The 23,462-nt window shown below is 36.7% G+C and overlaps 1 protein-coding gene across 1 annotated transcript; it reads left to right on the forward strand.

Annotated features, from left to right (window-relative positions):
* On the forward strand, positions 1-22,508 carry LOC149070088 (dnaJ homolog subfamily C member 25 homolog). Its single transcript, XM_089249464.1, has 11 exons — positions 1-240; positions 2,964-2,992; positions 3,815-3,880; positions 6,351-6,404; positions 7,478-7,532; positions 7,984-8,090; positions 9,510-9,581; positions 9,860-9,925; positions 16,116-16,180; positions 18,802-19,063; positions 20,088-22,508. Exons 1-11 carry the CDS (start codon positions 138-140, stop codon positions 20,205-20,207), a joined length of 999 nt encoding a protein of 332 aa, XP_089105590.1. The 5' UTR covers positions 1-137; the 3' UTR covers positions 20,208-22,508.
* Positions 22,509-23,462: the final 954 nt, after the last annotated feature.

A 23,462-nucleotide genomic window follows, 5' to 3' on the forward strand; every position in this document is an offset into this window, starting at 1 on the left:
CCTTACTCTACAGAACTGTGCCTGATTTTAAAACCCGGCTATTTCTAGATCTCGATGTTATTCGTGTCACTCACAATAATTGCCACAATGTCCCTAACTTTTCGTTCGTTTTAAGTGCGAAAAATAGGGAAAATAAAATGGGAATTTTTTTATTATATATATTAATAGCAGCGTCAGTTGTAGGGCACGTGCAATCGTTCATCGAAGGGCTGTACTGCGGTAAAAATGACTGCTACTCAGGTACTACCACGTACTGTTTCTTTTTTTTCTTCCTTCTTTTAGCTGTACACATAAGTATTCAACAAGTGGGCGAAGGATTAACGTTAATGATTATATAGCGGTGGAGAAATTGAAAAGTTGGGGTTTTGTGAGCACGTATGTACGAAACTTTGAAAAGAAGGAAAGTTCCTATATTTATGGTTATTTTATTTACTTTAGAACTTGAGATTATAATTCCTTTGAAAACTCTTATTTGGCGAGAAGGCTACGATTCGAAGAGCTTGGCGAAAGCCTACTTGGTGACCTTCAATCATGTCAATCATAAAATTATGCTGAAAAAACAATATAACTGATTAGCATGTATAGCAGGGGTGGCCAAGAGCTGGCTGGTGAGGTGATTTTGTGCGGCCCACGACAAGGTAAAAGCATGGCCCCACATTCTGAAGCGGGGCCCCTAGGCTGGGATCTTTTCACGGGGCCCCTTCTGTAGTTAATTTATAGCATGAAATATAAAAAAAAAAAGGATGAGAACTGTCCCCGGCCCCAGGACTAGAGCCCTGTCAGCCCCCCCCCCCTTTGTGGGGGCCATGGGTAAATGTACCGAGAAAAAACTAAATTTGTGTTCATTATTTGAACTATCTGTTCCAAAAGCAGATTTCTTGATTAACAAGCTGCTTACATACTTATTTCTAGTGACAAAATTAATTTATTAACTAATTAATTCAGTTAATAATGGAGCAGCTTATACATTGAAGTTGCACCACTGATGCGGCCCGCGACGCTATAGCTGACCATTATGTTGGCCCGCGAACACAAAGAAGTTAGCCACCCCTGATCTATAACATAAGATTATACTGTAATCTATTTTTGGCGATTTGGCAATAGCTATAGTATAGTCCCGAGTTGGAGATTTTTGTTATGGTGAGAAAACGTCCGAAAGCGTAACGAGAAGTTGCTAAGATTAAAATGGAGTCATGCTTTTGGACGTCTTCCTTGCTAAGGAAAAAATTTCCAACACATCCAAAAGGGATTGGCTGTTAAAATGGAAAAATGATGATAAAAATATGAACCAAAATAATAACACTTGTTCTGGAAAAGGGGAATCAAGATTAAAAATAAAACATTCTAGACTAAATTAGGGATTAAGATGAAAAATACGGTTAATTTTCCATAAGTGTGGTCAGCGTCAATGTGACGACATTTTTCACTCCAAAATTAGTAACAATGATGCCAATACAGTGTTTGCCAGTTTTGGCAACTTTTTGTCAAACTGCAATAATTCACTGCATTTATTTCGTTAATTTAATTTTTTATGTGTAATTTCTTCGTAATTTATATTCCCCCGCATATTTCGATCGATTACCACATGTTAGATTGATTTCATACTATGAATTAAATTTTTTGTGCAATTGTATGTTCTTTGTCAGCCATCTTGAATTGACCACCACGAAAGCGGCAATATTTGGGCACCAAAAAAAGTACTCGCTTCAGCAGCACATATACTAATATATAGCTTAAATAATATATATACAGTCGAATTCCATTATAACAAACTCCTGGAGACCGGAGAAATAAATTCGTTACAACAAAATTTTGTTATAAAGAAATTCTAGGTTTTTCATTGTTCTTATGTAAACTTATCTAGGAGATTAGAAAAGTGTTCATTAAATTTTTTCCCTATAACGGTATTTGTTAAAATGGGATTCAACTGTAATTATGTAATGTATATAAGATCATACTTCTTAGGGGCCAAACAAAGTCACCACGTTTGGCGGTGACCACGCTTATGGATAATTAGCCAAAAATGTGACACCCTAGATCAGATACAGGACTGAAAATAATAAAAACCAGGACTCGTAAAGAACCATCTCCCTCCTGATGTATAAAGGAATATTCTCAGGAGTACTACTTAAAAATAATAAATTAACAATTTATATTTTTAAATATATATATATATACCCAGACTTTTAAATAATGCAATGATCAAGGCAAAAAAAGCTCTCTGGGTTCAATAAAAACACGATTGCAGGATATAACGGCCAGTATGCAAAAAATTAATTAAAATAAAAATGTATGAAATGTGTACGCGACCTGAGAGAATCCATATGGTAATCCTGAAAAAGTATGTACAATACAACGTGTAAAGACCAAAAACAAAGTGCTCCGAAAATGTGTGTGCAAAAAGTAAGACTAAATTCAAGTGCTGCTGCCTATTATACTTATAGCGAACTATCAGAGGAAATAATAATGATAGCTGGCAGGGAAGGGAAAAAAATACACAAAGGAGAACCCATTTGAAAACTGTGCAGAACTAGTGCTACCTGCACACAGATTGAGAGAAGAAAGTTCTAGAATCTAGAAGGAAAGAGAGGATTCGAGGCAATCAAGTGCCAGTAGAGGACCAGAGGAAAAAAAAACACCAGCCTTCCGGTAAGGAACTCTACAAAAAATATTGCCAAGGGAATCTCTGGATTATATTATAGCTTTTCTCCAAAAAATTATAAAAAATGAACAACCAAAACAACCTTTGTCTTAGTCTAAATCAGGGATGGAGATTAAAAATATAACATCCTTAGACCATACTAATAAATAAAAAATTTATACTTACTGTAATGGATATATGCAACGCGATGAATCGAGTTAAATGATTCGATTGAAACTGACTTGAACTGATAAAAATTTTCTTTGAAACTGATATTGGAATATATATCCGATTCTTTTTTTTTTTTCATCTTTCTCTATAGTTCTCGGAGTTACAAGAGATGCATCGAAAGTGAGTATTTATTTGAGAACGGTTCTGATTTTATATGGAAACTTGCTTTGTGAAATCTTAAATCAGTGTGCACAGTAAGGGCCCGATTCGATGAGTTATTGTGGAGTGGACCTATTTTCAGGTAGCCAAAAACACTTTTGGTACAGACCTTAGAAAAAAAAGCAATGAAACTTTGAATAAGCAAAAAATTACATTTATAGATTATTTGGTACAGGTTGGTTGTTGTGACATCATGACAACTTGGCGATGACAAAAACTATGTTTTTGTGTTAAATGTTTTGTGTACTATGTTTTAGTTATCTGTGTTTTGACAGTTTAAAAAAAGGTACCCACTCAAAACACAGTCACCAATAGAAATGCTAAGCTGCCATTAAAGTGCTATAAATTGTGCCTATGTTTGTCCTGGTAACTGACTAGTAACAATTAATGCAAAGTAATTACCAATAAAAATATCAAATATAAATTTACATTGAGTAAATAATGGCTTGGCAAATGTCAGATGGCCATGGTGACCAAAACAAAAGTATCGTCACCTAAAGTTTCTTTATATGGTAATTAAATTGGAGTTTTTGAGGGGAAAAAAAGAAGTAAAAAAAGTCTTTAAAAAAAAAGAAGTCACGTACACTAATAGTTGTAATTGAATGAGTTTGTCAATACATAAAGTGTTTATATGTTGCACTGCATCAACTTTTCCGATAATTGAGATCCTGTGTTTTTGAACTCTTATCTACTTTTCCGTTTGAACTGAATTTCTTTATGTTAATGTTTTGTGAAATTTCTCAGTATGTTAGTTGCACTGTCAATTGTTTTTTTCCTTTCCAGGGAGAGATTTCGAAAGCATATCGCCAGTTGGCCAAGAAGTTCCATCCTGATATGCACAAAAGCGCTGTGAGTAAAATTTTCAAATTATCATTTGAAATATTAAAAAAGAGATTATTTTGGACTATTTCACTTCTGGGGGAAAAAATACTTTGCTCTTAAGAAATTTAACCCTTTAATTGGCAAGCATTGAAATATGCAGAGGCGAAAAACTTTAAGGGGTTATATCAAGCAAATGAGAGAGATAGCCTGAATGTTATTACATTAAAAAACATATATGTATAGTCAATATTTGAAAAAATATGGGATTTTGCCCTTCAGGGAACACATTGCATGTATATGATTTACCGCATTTTAATGTGTATAAGGAACTCCTTGATTTTTTGGGCTTAAAATTTAGAAAAAAGTTGAAAAGATATGCAGGGTGTCCTATAAGTGCTAATTCGGCCTTTATCTCATCAACTTCTGTCTATTTGTCAATAGAGGTACGATTCCAATTTAAAAAATGCTCTATATGTGTTAAAAAATTGCCCTGTACCAGTTTTGAGAGTGAGAATACACTGTCACAAAATAAAAAAAATTTTGCGGCTCCCCCTCGCCCCCCATCCTCTAACTTCCAATCAGAAAGTTGCTGCCCAGTCCTTTTTGAGTCCAACAAAAGAGATCCTGATCCTATATTTGTAATTGCAGTATTCGCAGAGATATGTGATTTCAAAAATCAAGAAATTTTGGGAAAGGAAGAGTGTAAATGAGGGAAAAAAGCATTGTTCATTAGTTTCTGCTATTCCCCAACTTTTCTCCAATTTTTGAATTAAAATATCTCAGTGAATATTGCAAGTAAAAACATGAACTTTTTTTTAATTGGACTCAGAAAAGACGGGAACAACTTTGTAATTGGAAATTAAAGGAAAAGACCTATTAAAAAAAAAAATGTATTTTGTGAAACACTATTCTTACTATGTACCTTTGAGCCATTCTGCCCCAGTAATTGTAGAAAATTCACTAACAGCTTTAGAGTAAAAATCAAATGTTTAAGAATTCTCCTTAGAGGCATCAATGCTGAAATGAGCTCAAAAAATAAAATGCGTTTATTTGAAAAATGTAAGAAACTCGTGCTGTGTGTTTGAGAGCAATGATGGCAAATAAAGGGTTGACTAGTGCCAAAATATTTTTCCAAGTTTGTTAAGCCCGTACTTAGAACACTCCCTTGTGTCGTCAGATAGTCACTATGTTTTTCTGTGCATCACATTCAGGTGTCTCTCACTCTACAATGGTTAATTGGTTTTGTAAAATGATCCCTCGCATAAGACAAAATTACGTAAAATGAGTTGAATTTAACATGGATAATGGGGGGGGGGGGGGTAATTCATGGTTTGGGAAAAAATAAACTCTACTCCCTTTAGCAATTCTTGTTGCGAATAAATTTATTTTACGAATTTAATTTGGCGCTTGATAAATGAATTCAATTTTTTTAAATTTTACTTCAGTCTGTTTTCAATTAGATGAGGAAATGGATCTTTGGGTGACTTGTGAGTCGATCTTTGCTCTCCTGAAGAGCCTGGAATTATAAAAAGCTCATGGGCGGAGATACGGGGCGTGGGGGGCATTGTTCCGCCCCCCCCCCCCAGCATCAAAGGTGGAGTTGATTGATCTAATGTATATATGCATATATGAATTGACATCATCTTGACCCCCAACAATAATGACCGTCTATCTCCGCCTATGTGGATAAGCTGATAAGTTTTTAAATTAAACAGTCAGTATTGAGCTAACCAACGGCATTCTTATTTTTTCTTCATGAAAATTAGAGTAGCAAGCTCAAAGAACTCTGTGTAAATATCGCTAGAAAATTCTAATCTCATTAAAACAATTTTTCTCTGATTGCAATTAAGATGACATTGTCAGTCCCACCAAAAGATGTTTATTAGTAACCTCTGATGATCCGAGTGTTTCATCCTTGTTTGTCTCATCTACATACTTAAATCTAATAGATTTTTAAATTTCAACTATGTCAGTCCTTTAATTTACCAGCTCATTTTCTGTCACCATAGTGGTGGTCTGCTGAAGTTTGTTTTCTGTGGTTCCCAATTTCAAGGTGCGAATGCGAGCTAATCTCCCGTTAAAAGTCTCGCCACAGAGTGCAACAGCCCTACAATGCTACAGATGTTCAATCATTACACTTCACTCACAATTTGAAATATTGATGGTGGTACTAATTCACACACAACACCATTTGCGCACTTAAACTGTTAGGTACTCGCACTGACACTTCCGGCACAACTCAATCAGTAGGAAAACCCCCATGGCAATACACCAGAGTTATGCTCGGTTTGAAAGAAAAAAAATAAAGCTAATTTTCCTATTTAAAATAATTAGCATAAAACTCCAGGCCAAACTCCACAGGTTGAGATTTTTAAATATGTATCAACTTCTCAAAATTACATGGAGGGATATCTGTATTACTTATATGTTCAGTGTCTCTGCTTCTATTTTTCACAAGTGAATATCTTCTAATCGACCATTATTATTTCATCCATAGGAGGCAAAGAAAAAATCAGCTGTAAAATTCACAGTTATTGCTACAGCATATGAGGTGAGTTCTGCAAGGTTTTGAAGTGTATTTTTCATCCATGGCCAAGAATCACATACTTAAAATGTGATTTGTCATATGACCAGGTACTATATAGTATCTGGTTTTTTTTTAAAATCCTCTCAAAGTATGAACACGCACCATTTACCAGTGTTGTCCGCAAGAGTAATTTCACTCTTCAAAATTGTAAGGGATATTTTTGTAAAATGAGGACTGAAAATCTGAGAATCTCATCTCTATAGCGCTACGCTGTCACTGATCTATTCCGGATGATGTACAAGTTGGTGTGGCCATTTATGGAGATATCCACTCAGACAAACAATCTGCTTCCATACCGGGTACTTTCATGCAGAAATACTGGATGGTTTCCGGAGGCCAACAGAGTAGAATCGGTTTCTCACAGTTTGAATTGAAACACTGGTTCTAGCAACTGTTTGAAGTTGTTGCTCCAAATTATTGGCATTCGTCCTGTTATTTTTCTTGGCCATCAGTCTCAAATATTGATCTTCATTTTGTGATGTTGAAGGTCTATGATCTTGCCCTGATTTACAGCTTACATCTCCAGTTTCCAAAAATTTATTCTACAGACAGGAAATCACACTTTGAGAAATACCAATGGCTTCCATTTACAAGAGATTGTCTCTGACCTGCTTCTAAATAACCAATAACCTAGGCTTAGGTTAAATATAAAATATTACCTCTGCTTCCAATTCAGCTAAACCAAGCTGTTGAGACATCACATTCATGCATTGGATCATTTCTTTTTGGCCACCTTTATAAAGTTCATTGCAAGCCATCTTCCATTGACTGCCGGTGACACATGATTTTTGACTTCAGAAAAAAAATTTGCATGCTCTTAAGTTCATAAATGCTATAAATTTGCATTTCAATCCTTTATCTTTCACCACGGATAAAAAAAACAAGGTGGTCATGTCGCTAATTATCACACTAATTATTCACAATATCCCCTAATTGTTTTGAGTAGTGTATATTAAACTACACAAAATATTCAAATCTCTTTTGTAGTCAGCTATTTTAATTTAAAACTGTTTGAAACTGTTCTTTTATAATTTCAGGTGTTAAAAGATGATGAATCTCGGAGAGATTATGATTACATGTTGGACCATCCCGGTAATTATTAATGAAAATTATTTATGGCTTTATTTAATAGTAAAAGATTATACATGAAATTATGAATTCCCATCAATGCTTGTGTTTTTCAAAAAAATAGATGCATTGCATTATCGGGGTTCCGATTGACCCTGAAAGTCAGGGAAATGAAAAATGGTAAAGGAAAGTCGGAAAATATAAAATATTTGGCAAAAGTCACACACACTCACACATGGGAAAATTTCTGTGAAGGGGGAAAAACAAATTTAAAAAAAATCAAATTTAAAAGGTTAAGGTTTTGAATTATATTTGTTCTGGAGTTTTGGTCATGAAAATTTTTGAGTTTTTTGTCTGGGAAAGTCGGAAATGATCTGTCAAATTTTGCTGGGAATCCTGATTATTGTATCTGAGTTGCGTTTTTATGTTTGGAGAGCATAAAAGTTTAAATACTCTTTCAATTTCTACTTTACAGACGAGGTTTATGGACATTATTATCGTTATTACAGAAGAAGTTATGCACCTAAAGTAGATGCTCGAGTTGTAGTTGCTGTCACTATCACTGTGATCTCAGTATTGCAGGTAACTATGCCAGCCTTTTTTTCCCCCTTATACCTTTCAATAGTATTTTATCATTTTCAAATAATGAATTTATTTATCTCAAAAACCTCAACTCTTTCCTGACCAGTTTTTCCTGCCAACTACATAATCTGCAGCTCTTGCCTGTTTTCGAAAGATTCAAAAGTGTAATCATGAGTTTTTTTAAAAGACAAATTACAGAAATAGGGTTTCTCATGTGATGAGTCAAATCTCGATCAATCGAATATGCATGAACCAAATACGAAACTTTCAGTTGACTTGTCAAAAATTTTAATTTCAAAAGGGTAGAAGAAAAGATTTTTAAAAAACTGTGTATATTTATACAAATATCACAGTGGTAAAATTGTCAAATCACAGGATATATATATACTCCTACTAAATTGCTCACGCAACTCATACACATTCCTCTGGGGTATTTCTAATAAATTGGTACATGCAGAAACATGTTCTTAAGAAGCAAAAGCATATAAAAATAATTAAAAAAGAATTGATAAAGCATAAGACCACTTATCGAAATGTTATTGTGTTGCATTCAACATGTTTGGGATCATTTCAACAAAGCTATTTTGGTTTCTGGAAAGATGTAAACTTTCAATCTTTTGCATTTTGTAGCTTTGCTTTGAAGAGAGTCTTGTGCAAATAGTGTCACAAATTTTCTTAAAATTATTGATAAGCCAAATGTTTTTTTAAAATTTCACTTCATCAAAAATTTTGAGCTTTTGCTTTGACATGTGAAAAATCTATGAGTAATCGTAATTTGCACCAACGTTTATTCACTTCATACATTCGCTACTGAGCAGAAGTGAAATGGTGATTTTGATGTGGCCAGGGTCATAACTTGGAGGAGGGAGAAGGTGGGTCTGGGTGCTGGACTAGGAAAAGCACTGAATTCACCCTTTTAACTGCTCCTGCATTACACAGGGGTGCCAAAGTGCATGCTTGTCCCAGCTGACAAAGTATGTAGTTCCAGCCCTAGTTGTGACTACCATTTTTGCAGTGTATATCAAGATTTTACTTGTATTTTAGAAAAGTGTGTAAGTGAACTGAGTATCGATTTATTTTACAGCATATCAATAATGTTTTAAGATTATTTCAAAAGTTTGAGAATAAGTCTCTAGTCCCAAAGCAGAATGTTTTGCATTATTCTGCAACGAACCTTCTGCGGACTGGAAATGTTCTGCTGTAAAAAACCCACAGTAGCATTTTCTGTACTTTCTCTTAAAATTCTGCCATATTGTTCTGCAGAAGCACCTAATTGTTCTGCAACGTACGTTGCAGATTTCGGCATATTGTGCTTCGAGGGTCTCTAGTTTATCAAGATGCTCTCTTTAAATATTCGTTCATTACATTCTCGATTAATATCTTTCTAATTGTTATGTCTGGTTTTTTTATATCCCATAGTATTTTTGTGCATGGACTCGCTACAAGTCAGCTCTGGACCACTTGATAACTGTGCCAAAGTATAGAATAAAGGTAAGTCCTGTAATCTTTCTTATCTGCTTATGAAGTGAAAGTGCCCTTAATAGTTTTGATGCAGCCAATTTTTTTCTTCATACTGACTAGCCAAATTCAGCTTTGCTGAAATAAGTGTATCCTAAAATTATAGCGCATCTCAATTTTAGAGTTTTGAATGGATCTTTATTTTACTCTCCTCATTGTCTTCATTGTCTTGTTTTGTATCCATATCTGTTTTTATCATGATGTATGAATACAGTATGTCTATTTACATTTTTTTTTCAAATTACTATTAGGCAATGGAGATAGCCAAGCAAGAAAAGATGTTTGAGGCAAATAAGAAGAGAGATAGAAGGCCAAAGGTAATTAATAAGCATTACTTTATGAATGTTGTGTATGTACTAGAGTTTTTTTCATTTTTTTCACACATAGCATTGCCCCCCCCCCACCCACACATAAGGAGTGAAATCCTTTCAGTTTAATAAATTTATAGTATGTATAAAACGTCTCTCACTAGACATTTCTAAAAGTCAGACTGAAGGAGCATTCAGAATTACACAATAGCATAAATATGCTTTATTCCAATATTAGTTCAATAGCTATGGAGAAACACAACCGACCGTCATGGCTGCCAGAATCTGAATCAACAGCCATCGAACGGTGCGCACGTGAAGAAGCTCACGCTCTGCGCTGTTGCCAAATCATACATAAATATAATATATAACACCTTCCCTTCTAAAAAAAGAGTCTGCACTAAAATGCACGAGTTCAGCTAGGCAACTCACTACACACCTAGTCTTTCAGGTGGTCGCCTGCAACGTTGTGATCACCTCAGATGAGGAGGTGATGAATCAAAAGCTTGAGGATTACTTGCCTTCGTCGGTTCATTTCTGATGGACTCGGTGTTCTCCATCTGATTGGGCCCCTCTGATTTATTGGGCTGCTTGGATACCTCGGAACCAGCTGAACGTGAAGGTGACACAGAAAGTCGTTGACGAAATTGGTCCCGATGCCGAACCATGTGACCAGAAGGAGTACTCACTTCCAACATGACCCTACCCCTTGAAGCGGAAACCGTTCCTGGAATCCACATTGGGCCATTCGCGTAGTTCCTGCACCATACCTTTATCCTCAGGTGCAAACTTGGGTTTGAGATCGGAATCCGTCGCCAGATGCTGACCCGGTTTCAATGTTGTTGTGATGACCTCAATGTGATGACCCTGCTTCTCATGACTCTGTTGAACATCACCGTACCAGGAGCTTGACCAGTGGAGGAGACAGGTGTCCTTCGGTAGTGAAACAGAAATCTGTCAAGCCTTTCCTGGAAAGGGCTGCCCTTAATTTTCCTCAACGCATCCTTCATGGAGCGCACCGCTCTTTCAGCCAACCTATTTGACTGCGGGTGATACGGCGCAGCTCGGACATGGATGACCCCGTTCCTACGGAGGAAATCTGAGAACTCCCCTGACTAGTGAACGATGTTGCGTTATCACTGATGATTGTCCTGGGCAGTCCGAATCTCACAAAGAGGGATTGTAATGCAGCGACCGTAGCAGCTGACGATGTCGAAGACACCGGAATTATTTCCGGAATCAGCTGTCACTAAGTGGCTTCCAACTACTTAGTGGCAGCATCCACTACTAACAAAACGATGTGGTTATCAAACGGGCCTGCATGGTCGCATGGGCATACGGGGGGGGGGAAGCAATGCCCCCAAGAGTCAAACGTGGAGTCAACTGATCTAATGTATATATGTACAGATGAATTGACATCATCATCATCGTGCCCCCCCCCAGTAATAATGACCTTGCCCCCCCCCCCCCAGAATTCTGCTCCAAAGCTCCGTTGTGGAAGGCCATGGTGCCAAGTTTGATGGAGCAATGGAAGCTTCGACTTGACAATCGATGCACGAATGTACCAAGTCCTCAATGTCCTAATCAATATTCGGCCACCACACAGACTGTCTAGCCAAGGCTTTGATAGCACCCATACTTGGTGACCCCCATGAAGCTCTGACATCACTTACTTCCTGTACTTGGGTGGCACATATATTCTATTCGCACGTATAATAATACCGTTTTCCACCGACAAGTCAGTTTGGCACAGCCAGAAAGGACGAATTTCAGCCGTTACACGCCTGGGCCAGCCTTGTGCTATGTATCTCTTCACTTTCAACAGAACATGATCAGCATCTAACTCCTTCTGGAAATGAAATCTGGTCACAGCGCCATCATCCATAGATTCCAGCAATAATACTACATCAGCAGGTGTTGGAGATTCAGCCACAGTTATCGGCACGGGTCGCCTACTGAAAGCATCAGCATTAGCATGAGATGATCTTTTCCGATATATACAATGTTGTATGAGTACTCTGATAGAACAAGCAGCCATTGGAGCCACTGGTTTAGTCTCAGAAAGCAGGCTTACTAGGGGCTGATGATCGGTTACCAAAGTGAATGTTCTTTCAAGCAGATATTTCTGATACCGTGTAACCCCGAAGACCAATGACAAAGCTTCTCTTTCGATCTGGCTGTAGTTCCTTTCCGCTTTCGTCAGAGATCTAGACGCAAAAGCAATAGGACGATCGCCTACAGCTGAGGGATGGGACAACACAGCTCCTACTCCGTACGGACTAGCATCGCATTTGAGACGCACTTCCTTACCTTCATCAAAGTGGACCAACAATGAAGACATAGACAATCTTTTCTTTGCTACCTGGAAGGACTTCCTCTCCTGCTCAGTCCATTTCCAACATGAGCTCTTATTCAACAATTTATACAATGGTGCCACCATCGAGGACATATCTGGAAGGAATTATGCATAATATGTCAGCAAACCTATGAAAGACCTCAGTTCATCTGCATTCTTTGGCTCAGGAGCTTCCTCAATGGCTTCCAACTTCGTTTGTACTGGATGCAGTCCTTCTGCATCAATTCTATGCCCCAGATATTCTACCGACGTCTGCATGAACGAGCACTTCGAGGGATGCAGCTTGATACCAGCTTCCTGCAAAGTACACACTTTGCTCAAATTCCTTAAATGATCCGAAACAGAGCTGCCTGTTATCAGCAAGTCATCTGGGTAGCACAATGCATTTTCATGCCCTTGCAAGAGCTTGTCCATTTCTCTCTGAAAAATTGATGGAGCAGACGCTATCCCAAAAGGCAGTCTCGTGTATCTGAACAAACCTCTGTGAGTGTTAATTACTAGTAAGTCCCTGGAAGCTTCATCCAATTCCAATTGACAGTACGTATCCGATAAGTCGCTCTTTGAAAAAGTCACTCCTCCTGAAAGACGATCAAACAAATCCTCGAATTTGGTCAACGGATACCTCTCGAGATCTGTAGTAACTTTGGCGGTGAGTTTGAAGTCACCACACAGGCGAATCCTACTGTTCACCTTCAGGACTGGTACTATAGGTGTCGCCCATTCCTATGACGACACTTGTTCCAAAACACCTAAATCCAAAATTCTACTTATTTCTTCTTCTAATAAGCATAAGGCACGGGGCGAGCTTTGAAGAATTTTGGTGAAGCACAGTCTTTTCTTTTCAGATGAACCTTCACATTTTTCAGCTTCCCAAAAACATTTCTTGATGTTCATCCAAGACAGCCTGCAAGTCCCGTGACGAAGATTTCACGTCAACCAGGATCGTGTTTGTAGAGCCAGCTGGATCAATATCTCTCAACACCCTTAGTTCGCGGATCCAGTTTCGTCCCATCAAGATCACAGAACACTGATCCACCACCAGGATCGGAAGCATTTCTCATTTGGATTCGTACTTCACAGAAACATCCATCGCGCCCACTATCTTCATACTATGCCTTGTAAAAGACCTGAGCTTGATATGAGTGTCTTTCAAAGGTGGAAACCGACATCAGTGCTTCTTGAACATCGAATAAGGCATCACCGAAAAAGGTGCTGCTGTGTCCACCTGCATTACCCTTGAATCACGACTGGCACGGTACAAGGTGGTGGGAAATCAGACACTGAGTTCAAAGTCAACACATCAAACGTAGGAGACGAGTTATCCAGCTAGTCGACTTGATTCACTCTGTTCGCACAGCGTCCTTGGCCTTTGACTCCAACACTCCATCTGTTCTTCACTGACTGGAATACTCTGGCTAAGTGTCCCGTCTTCCCTTTGCAAACTTACAAGTTGAGGATTTGTGTCCACTCGCACCACAAGCATAGCAGGAAAACATAACCTTGGCTTGCGGTGGGTGATGACCTCTGGAACTCTTCTGTGGCTGCTTCGCTTGCCTTTGCTTTACAAACAGCACTTTCGCTTTTGGCGCATTGTCACCACGCAGGTTAGAGGCGTTTTTCAAGACCGCTTCCATCAACATGGCGATCTCTGACGCCCGATCAAAAGACAGATCTCTTTCCGCCAACAGCCTTCTCTGAATAGCCTCATCATTTATCCCACACACGAGCCAATCTCGTAGCATTTCCACTAAGGTATACCCACAATTGCAAAACCTAGCGAGAGTTCGGCTATAAAGGTTGGCACAGATTCTCCCGGCTTCCTACAGCGACAGTTTAATTTGAACTGCTCTACAATCTCCGACGTAGCCGGTTCAAAATGATTCCTGAGAATGTCTATCAGTTCTGCTAGCATTCGATCCGTGGGTAAGGCTGGGGACATCAGACTTCTTATCAAGCCATACATTGGCGCACCTACCAGCGATAGGAATATAGCACGCTTGCGGACATCATCTGTAACTTCATTCGCAACAAAATACTGATACAACTGCTCAGCATACTTCGAAAACGGTTCTTTCGCGCGGTCGAATTCTCTGATTACACCAAACCCCGCCATCCGCAGCGTATGAGGAAATCGCTTGAAGAAACTAAGCCTACCTCGCTAGAGCTTCCCTCTATTTTGTTCCTGTCCTGCCGAGACGATGATTTTCAACTCCTGCAGAATGACGAATATATCCCATCTTCGTCGCCACTGAAACGTCTCTCACTAGACATTTATAAAAGTCAGACTGAAGGAGCATTTGGAATTACACAATAGCATAAATACGCTTTATTCCAACATTAGTTCAATAGCTACGGAGAAACACAACCGGCCGCCAGAACCCGAATCGACAGCCATAGAACGGTGCGTGTGTGAAGAAGCTCGCACTCTGCGCTGTTGCAAAATCATACATAAATATAACATATATAACAATGTAAAACTTACATAAATAAAATTTTTCCCCTTTTTCTGTCTCCTGTGTCCTGTCAGCCTCCCCTTCTTTTGGGGGCTCCACCTGGTTCTAAAAATATTCTTTTTTCTCCCACCATATTTAACTTATATGCTTTATTATTTCTTCACATCTGTATATCTATTTTTTATTAGCTCTACGTAGCCCCTTGTTCCAGCTCTTCCTTTCACTTGATTTTTATATGTCCCCCCCACCAGAATATCCCCGGGCCATGAGGTCATAAGGTTTTAGCAGATTGAGAACTACTGGTCTAATCTGTTGTTCCTCATTCTCATCAAATCTAAGTATAGACATGCGCAACAGACTTGCTTTCAGTAATAGTGAAGAAACCTAAAACCGAGAATATGCATTATTTAGCTTTTTTTCTTGACATTTCTGTCAGCTCTTACTAATGGGGTGCTAACAAACCTTATAGTCTTGTTCTTTTTGCTGCATATTAATAGTATTTCTTTTGATTATGCTCTTTATCATGAGGAATGCTGAAACACAAACACAGTGAGATTTTACTAAACCAGCATTATGTGTTAACCCAGTTTTTATATAAACACTGAACAAAGCAGGTTAAGATCACGAAGATCTATACCAAGCAATATACAGTACTGCCTTGCTATTCGATGTTCAGCGAAATTTGACAGTTTTGCAATTCAATGCTCAAATTACTCTGTGTCTATGTTACATTATGCACACATGCATGTGGTGAAATTTCTTTATTTCTCTTTGAACTGCCATAAAGAACTGTCATCCATATCATTCTTCAACTGTGGTAGAAACTATTAGAGCATGGGATAATAGTTAAATTTTAATCCTTTATTACATCAAGGACTTGATAAGTGCCAGGCTGCTATGATGACTAGAAAATTGGCATTAGCAGATACAATTTTGTATGCGTGATTACTAAATAAGAGTCTGGGGTCAACACAAAATTTTTAGTTATTATATCACTTTCAGAAAAGACCAACAAAAAAAAGACAAATTCAAGTAATACAAAAATCCTAATGCATTCCCACACGCACTATGGGTGCTGTATTCAGATGATAAATTTAGCCATGTACTATAATTAAACTATATCAGTCTGTAACTCACAAAGGGTGGTCATTAAATCCTAGAAAATGAAAAAAACACATTATTTTGAAACATTTGTCGTGAAAAAAAAATATTTTGGGACTAAGTTATTTTTTTGATTAGTCAAAACCCTGATTGCATCATTCCTCCTTTTGAAGTTGGCTTTTATCAAATGTCCTGGGTTTGTTTCTATCAAGGTTTAATGTTTTGGTTAAAACTTAAGATTGTATTTTCATTCATAGTCTGAATTGATCTAACATGCTTCTATTTTCAGGAGCAAATTAAAGAACAAGAAGATGCAATTTTGAAGAAAATTCTTGAAGAGAAAATGGATATAAGGTAATAATTTTCTCTTGCGAACTGTGTCGTTTTACAACTTTGATTTGTTCTCTTTTTTTTTTTCATTATTGGGGGAGAGAAAAATTAGATAAATTTATCAAAATATCATATACAATATAAATATTACGAAAGTATTTTCAGGATATTCCTTAGTGAAGTGTTAATGATCTTGATGAATTTTTTTCATAATTAAATAAAAGTTTTGAAGAACAATCTGTAATTTGTCTGCGCTTTTAAGATGTGTTTCTAGGGCAATAGTTATTAACCAGGGATCCACCCACCCCCATACACAGTGAGGTTGGATGAGATATTATAGTTGGTTGAAATTTTTTACTGTCTACAATTAACTTATCGTTTTTACATTATTATGTGCTGAATATTCTATATAGTATATAGAATAATAGTATAGAATATACTATAATAATAATATAGAATATACTATAATAATAATATAGAATATACTATAATAATAATATAGAATATACTATAATAATAATATAGAATATATACTATCATTATACTGACCAAGGGAATATCACCATCTTGTTGGCACAAAGGGTCCATGAAACACAAAAGGTTAAAACACCTGTTCTAGAGTAAGAATATAGCAAGACTTGACCATGACTCAGTAGTCGAGGAGAATTGTTATGTAGTTGTGATGACCAGTGGTATCCTAACACTGAATAGAATATCGGTGGCCCCAAATCATTGAAATTTTTTATTTCTTCAGAGTTTTCCCATCTGTTTTATTTCTTGCTTGCTTCACTATTCCATTTTATTTTCTTATTAGCATTGGAATTCAGTTTTGTTTTACCACAAAAAAGAAATTTTCTAGTCTTTTTTTCTTTTATTTTCTAAGTTGAATACAAGCCCTCAAACTTGTTAAGATGGCCCAGGCGATTTCGTCATTAACTTTTTTTAATTTGACTCAAGCATTAATTATTAAAAAGAAAGAAAAATATTTTTTTTTAGTTTACGGAATAATTTTTTTTCGAAAGTACAGGGTGATAGAAAAGTTGTGCAACCTTAACTTTAAAGAATTGTGAAAATTGTTTGCATTGTGTATAATTGGATGGCAGCACTATACTGCCATAAGTAATATCTTGTCAGAAATTTCTATTAAAGTCTGTTAGATGTAATACCGATTTGGTGGTAGGTCAACATGATTTTTTTTTTCCAGGCAGAATAAATTTTTATGATTGAGCAGTACTTTGCAACATATTCTTACAGAAAAGTTATTGAAGCATTAAAAAGATCTTCCCAAATGTTTGTGAACCTGACAAGACTATGAGTTTCCAAAAGGCACTCAAAAAAGTATCTTCATCTATATCGTGCACATGTTGTTCAGGAACTCAGAGCTTCTGATCAGCTTAAGCGGTTAAGTTACTGTCAGAGGTTCAGGTCGTTTGTTGACATTAATGGCGTAAGAAATCTTGATTATGTGTTTTGTACAAATGAAACTTAGTTTCATCTTTCTGAATATGCAGGGGTCTGTCCAGTTAAAATTTTGGTCCGTTTCTTGGACCCTTCACAAAATACAAATTAACACATTTCATTATTTTTTGTGATAAATCAACTAGATTATTTTGCTTCCCACGAAATTACTAATTTTTCACAAAAACAGGACCCTACAAAGTTGGATCTGGACAGATCCCTGATATGTCAATAGCCAAAACACATGAATATGGAACACAGAAAATCTAAATGCCTTTCACGAGAGTGTTTGATGCATTGTGTCATGTCAAAAGATAATGAGGCCCAATATTTTTCGAACAGACAGTGAGTGGAACTGTGCATACTGACATAATCAAACAGTTTATTGTGTTATTGCACAAGGATGAGTGTTTTTGCCGGTTTCAGCAGGATGGAACAACTTGCCACACGAGATGTCGTTTCTCGTATAGTTTTTTTTGCTAACAGCCTCATTTCGAAAGGACCCTAGCCTCCATGTTCCTCTGATTTGTCACAACCGGATTTCTTTCTACACCTGAAAGCACATGTTTATGTGAACAATCCACATAAATATTAAGAATTTGGTTAAAAAAATTTTGTTCGTACATTGAGGAAAAGTCTCTAATTTGGGAAAATGCATTCGTGCATGCATCCAGGAAAAAGTCACATTTTGATCATGCAATGTGACTAATGTTCAAAATTTTGTCATTTTTGTTTCTCCGAATATTACCTATTTTAATTTGTTTTATTTTTGTAGTTTTATATGTTTTAGTATTAAAATATTTTTTACTGCAGTTGCGTGACTTTCAGATTCCTCTGTAGTTTCAATAGCAAGATGAATTCACTTGATAATTTTATTGAATTTTTTTTTCTTGCACACGAGGACTAGTCGAAAAAGAAAGAATAAATTTGTTACTCATATAATTCATTCATTAAACAGAAGTCTCTCTTCATATGATCTGTTTCAAAGGAATCACCATTAATTGTTATTCACTCAGCCTCTGTAACACATGCTATTGACATCAAACTGTGTGGAGAGTTGTGTGAACTCATTTGCATTATTTTGTACATGATAGGTTAATACCAACTCTTCTCCCGGCGACAAATATCCCCCAACTTGGAAAAAACCCCTTTGTCTAAAAAAACTGATGGGTGACTCTATTTTACAGAGGAGGATACTCAAAACCATCCGTGAAGGACATATTATGGATTCAGCTTATTTGCCTTCCTTATACAATAGGAAAATACATTGTGTGGTATATATATTGGATCTGGAGGTTCAACGTTCGTGGTCAAGAATATGGTGAAGAAGAAAAATTTTACTTAATAAAGAGGTACATGGGACTTTCTGCTACACAATGGGAAGCCATTGCACAGGAAGAGAAAGATGAGTATTTAGCTCGGGAACTCTGGAAGAAAGAATGTTTTGAAGTAAGTTGATTTATGCTACTCTTATACTATATTTTGAAACTAATTAGTTGATTGTGAAACCTTATTGATCTTCTAAAACAGTTGTGAATTCACCACTGTTTTTAGGCATAAAACTCATCAAATGAATGAGCAATACACTGTTAGACTTTGGCATAATCTCAATCACGCTCTAAACATTGCCCTACCTATAACAACAGATTTTGCAGCACAACCTAGATTAACCATTAATAGTGGGTCCAGAGTCACCTTGGATTTCAAGAAGCTCAGTTATATAATAAATATCTTGCCTGCTGATCACACCCATAAAATTATTTTGTCTGATGAGATATTTTTTCTTCGTTCATATGTAGAGATGTTTAGATATGTTCAGATTTATTTTACCTCCTGTGGGCTGTACAAATTTTGCTGCCGTTCTTACCATTCTAGACAAATTTTCTTGAACTCTGAAATTTTCTGCCCTGGGCTATAGCCTGCCTAACCCCCCCCCCCATCTATAAAGTCACACAGATGTTTGCACACTTTCTTGGTCACTCTTTTAATCTCTCTAATGCCCCCACTCTCTTATGTTCATTTGTATGCATTCACATTGTTTTAGTTGCTCACGTGCTTGCACACATAGGTTACACACTGACCTGGTCCCTTGCTCTCTAGGTCACTATTTTGGCCATTCACATGCTTGCACACTCTTTAGGTCACTCACTAACCTGGTTCCTTGCTCTCTAGGTAGAGTTGGATTCATTGTTTTACCTCCATTGGGTTGTGCAAATTTTTCTGCCCTCTGATTTTACTAATTTTCTTGACCTTTCATTTCTCATAAATTCTGCTCCTCCGAACTTTCCGCCCTAAGCTGTAGCCTGCTAAGCCTCCTTGTAAATACTCCTCTGTTCATATGCGTGATCAACTCACATTGTTCTAAAATTTAAATTTGTCTATCTATCCTTAGCTTGCTGTGAATTTGACTTGCCACTACTTGGAATTAATTTGCATACTTGACATTAGTTATTCTCTTTAATTGGTTCTGTAGACATGGAAAGAAGAAAGGGAAGTTGAGATGAAAGCAAAACTAGCTGAAAGTGCCAAGTACAAAAGCTATCGAAGATACATGAAAAACCACGGACCTGGTCAATTGTCATTTGAAGACTGAGGCTCAGTTAAACTTTTTTTTATACATTTTTTTTCGCACAAAGTTTCTCTTTTATCGTTACAATTTCAAGATACATTTATTTACTGTTATGGGATGATTGATGATTATATTTATCTTTGAATGGTTTTATGTGTTGTGGTTAGTTATATGGGTTGAATGCACAAGGTTTAAGAAATCTAGTAAAGCCACGACAAAGCTTAATGGTGGATGTTCTCAGTACTGGAGAAATTGCCCATAGTTATTCTTGATTTATAAAAATGTTCCATATGAATTGAAGTATTTTAAAGAACTTCGAGTGTCAATGCCTTCTCAACAAAACAGTTATTCAATCATTGTATTCAATGATAATAAACATCCATGATTTCCTCTCTTTTTAATCATAGTTATGCGACAAATATATTTTCATCTGTTGTAAATAATGTAGAGAAAAAATAAATATATATATTTTGTTTTTAATTACACAGCATATTTTATTATGGATATTGTTATTGAGAAGTTTTTTCTTGTGGCTCACATGAATAAAAACTCTCAATCACGATGGCCTAATATCCATTAATGTGTTGTTCTTCAAATAATGGCAACAAAGCCTTGTGTCAAGGAAACATATTTTCTGGATATTTATGCTGAGGTGAACTCGGAAAGAAAAGTCATCTTGTCCCTTCCAGGACCCGAACACAGGCCTTCTTGCATACCTGGCAAGCATGTTACCATCTACACCATGACTTTACTGCATACCAACTTCAGTCATATATTGCCATATTTAAATTTCCAATTAATGAAGTTGGGTAGGAATGAAGCCACCATCTATCTGTGGTCGCCCCAAGCTCGATAGGTAAAGAACTTTTTCTTATGTTCTTTTGGCTGGATTCAAACCCATGGACCTTGTGCAGGCAATCTTCATATGGAAGAGGAGCATCTTACCACTGCACCACTCTGGCACAACCATCTACACCACTGGATACACTACCCTGCCTCTTTATTTCATGCGCTGTGGCGTGAGGTGCTGAAGTAGAGCCATTAGTAGCCTCTCTTAACTTCGGGAAATGGTCCCCAGGTGGGATGGTAGTGAGATATGTAGATGGCCTTTTCTCAGCTCAAGATATCAAGAGGGGCCTGGGTTCGGGTCCTGGCAGGGACAAGATGACTTTTCTTTCCGAGTTCACCTCAGCATAATATCCAGAAAATATGTTTCTTTGATATCTTGGGCTGAGAAAACGGCATCTATGTATCTCAAAACCCTGTGTGTTTCATATATTTTCTTTTATTTGTTATCATAAGGATAATTAGTACTTTGAAGGTTGTACCTGGAGGGTGTGCTGCGAGTTTAACCTACAATGCCACAAGGTATTTTGAATGTGTAATTATATATTTTGAATAGTAATGGTGTTGCTGGAAATATTTTTCATAGTTTGTATTTACCTTCAAATGAATTGTGAAAAATTCCTGATGCATATTTCACTGATTTAATATTTAAAAAACTACAATTTTTAGGATAAAACTACGACAGATCAGTCTGATCCCATTCTTAATGATGTCACAAATGTAAAAAATTTGGTAATATCTCTAGTTCTAATTTAAATGACACTAGCTTATGCAGCGAAAATGCCAACCTACTGGCTCTGAGTATACCTTTTTTTGAAATAATTATGATTGTAAGTGTTGAATGTGTCTGATCCACCCTACTACGAAATTCATCTTGATCCCCCTCCTAAACCTTACACGACATTCACACATAATTTTACTACCCTGGGAAGAAATTCTGTTTCAGTCAGTGATTGGTCAATGTAATTGGTATTTGTGGTCTTTTTCCCGGTTTTCTGGAAAACGCTATTGCAGTGTTTGTATTTCTTGTATTGGAATATGGTAAATTATATGTGTTAAACAAATGTGTGTTACAAACCCCTCCTAAAGGTTTTTCCAGTGCTTCTGAAAATGTTTCTGAAAAATTGTTATTTAAATGTTTCTCTGAAAGTGAAAAACTTGAATGAAAATTTTGAAATACTGTCAATGGTTAGCTTGATTGCTGTGGTTCCCCATTATTACAGCAGATATACAAAGAGAAAAAACTTAATATTTGATAAGCTGTGGCTAAACCTGTGGCCCTGGAATCCACATCTCTCACGTAGAAAGTGCTGTTTTTCTGTTGGTGTGATAAAAAAAATGCATGCAATTTGCGTATTGCATAACTTGCACACTACAGTATAACTCTCATTATCAAGTCTGCAAATCTGTGAGCATTGAAGGGAAAGAAGTCACATTTTCCCCTTATTTTTTATGAACAAGAGAAGAGCTTGCACTACGAAAATGCTTTTCCTATATTGGTTTAAACACTGTTTCATTCTGGAAATCAGAAGGTACTTTGACGGTAAAGACATGCTATTCAAAGTTCTGTGGATACTGGATAACATCCCTGAACACCTCTATATGCCTTCTAATTCAACACCCTAGCATTCCGCTGTTTCATCAGGGTTTATGCAAATAAAATTTCACCAATTTTGTGTTATTGGTTGAGGAAGCCTTGCAACCATACTCTAATAAATTTACTAAGGATAAAAAATTACTGAAATTAAAAAATAGCTAACAGACACTATACTATTTGTTCAGGAAAACATTGCCAAGAATCACTGGAGACATCCCTTTATACTTCTGCCATAAAAAGCAGGTACAAATGAGATGCCTAAAAAACAAAAGTTTATGATTGAGTTATTCACAGATTTTGCATATTCGCAGGGTGATCCCCCAAAACGTAATCGCCCTTGAATACAGCAGGATGAGTGTACTTAATTTGCCAAACATCTTTTTGCTCAAGAAGGCCTGTGCCTTTCTTCAACATTCAAGATTTCAATCAAGAATTTAAACGAATTGAAGTATTAAAAGAGAGAGAGAAAATAGGTATATATATATATATATATATATATCTAGTAAACGCATTCAAAGATCATCTTGCATGAGTGAAGATATACCCAGGAGTCTGTGATCAAACATTAACAATGAAGTAGTTCTGTATTTACATAAGTGTATGGTTTACTCTTGCTTTGTACTGCTATGATCAGTTGAGAAATAACTACGAGTATATAGCTATTTTGAGTATTTATAGTTATTTATAGCTATATACTCAAGCTATTTGATTGATCAAGGCTGAGCCAAGAGCAGAACAGACAATCATGGCTAAGCAGTGCAAGTGTGACTGGAATAAATATAGCCCTATCTTTGACTTCTAATCCCAGACTCCTGAAGATGCCTATCACTCATGTA

The sequence above is a fragment of the Pholcus phalangioides genome, unplaced genomic scaffold (assembly GCF_987345545.1).
Source record: "Pholcus phalangioides strain wild (caught in Gottingen) unplaced genomic scaffold, Ppha-v1.0 ptg000022l_1, whole genome shotgun sequence".
Classification (NCBI taxonomy): domain Eukaryota; kingdom Metazoa; phylum Arthropoda; class Arachnida; order Araneae; family Pholcidae; genus Pholcus; species Pholcus phalangioides.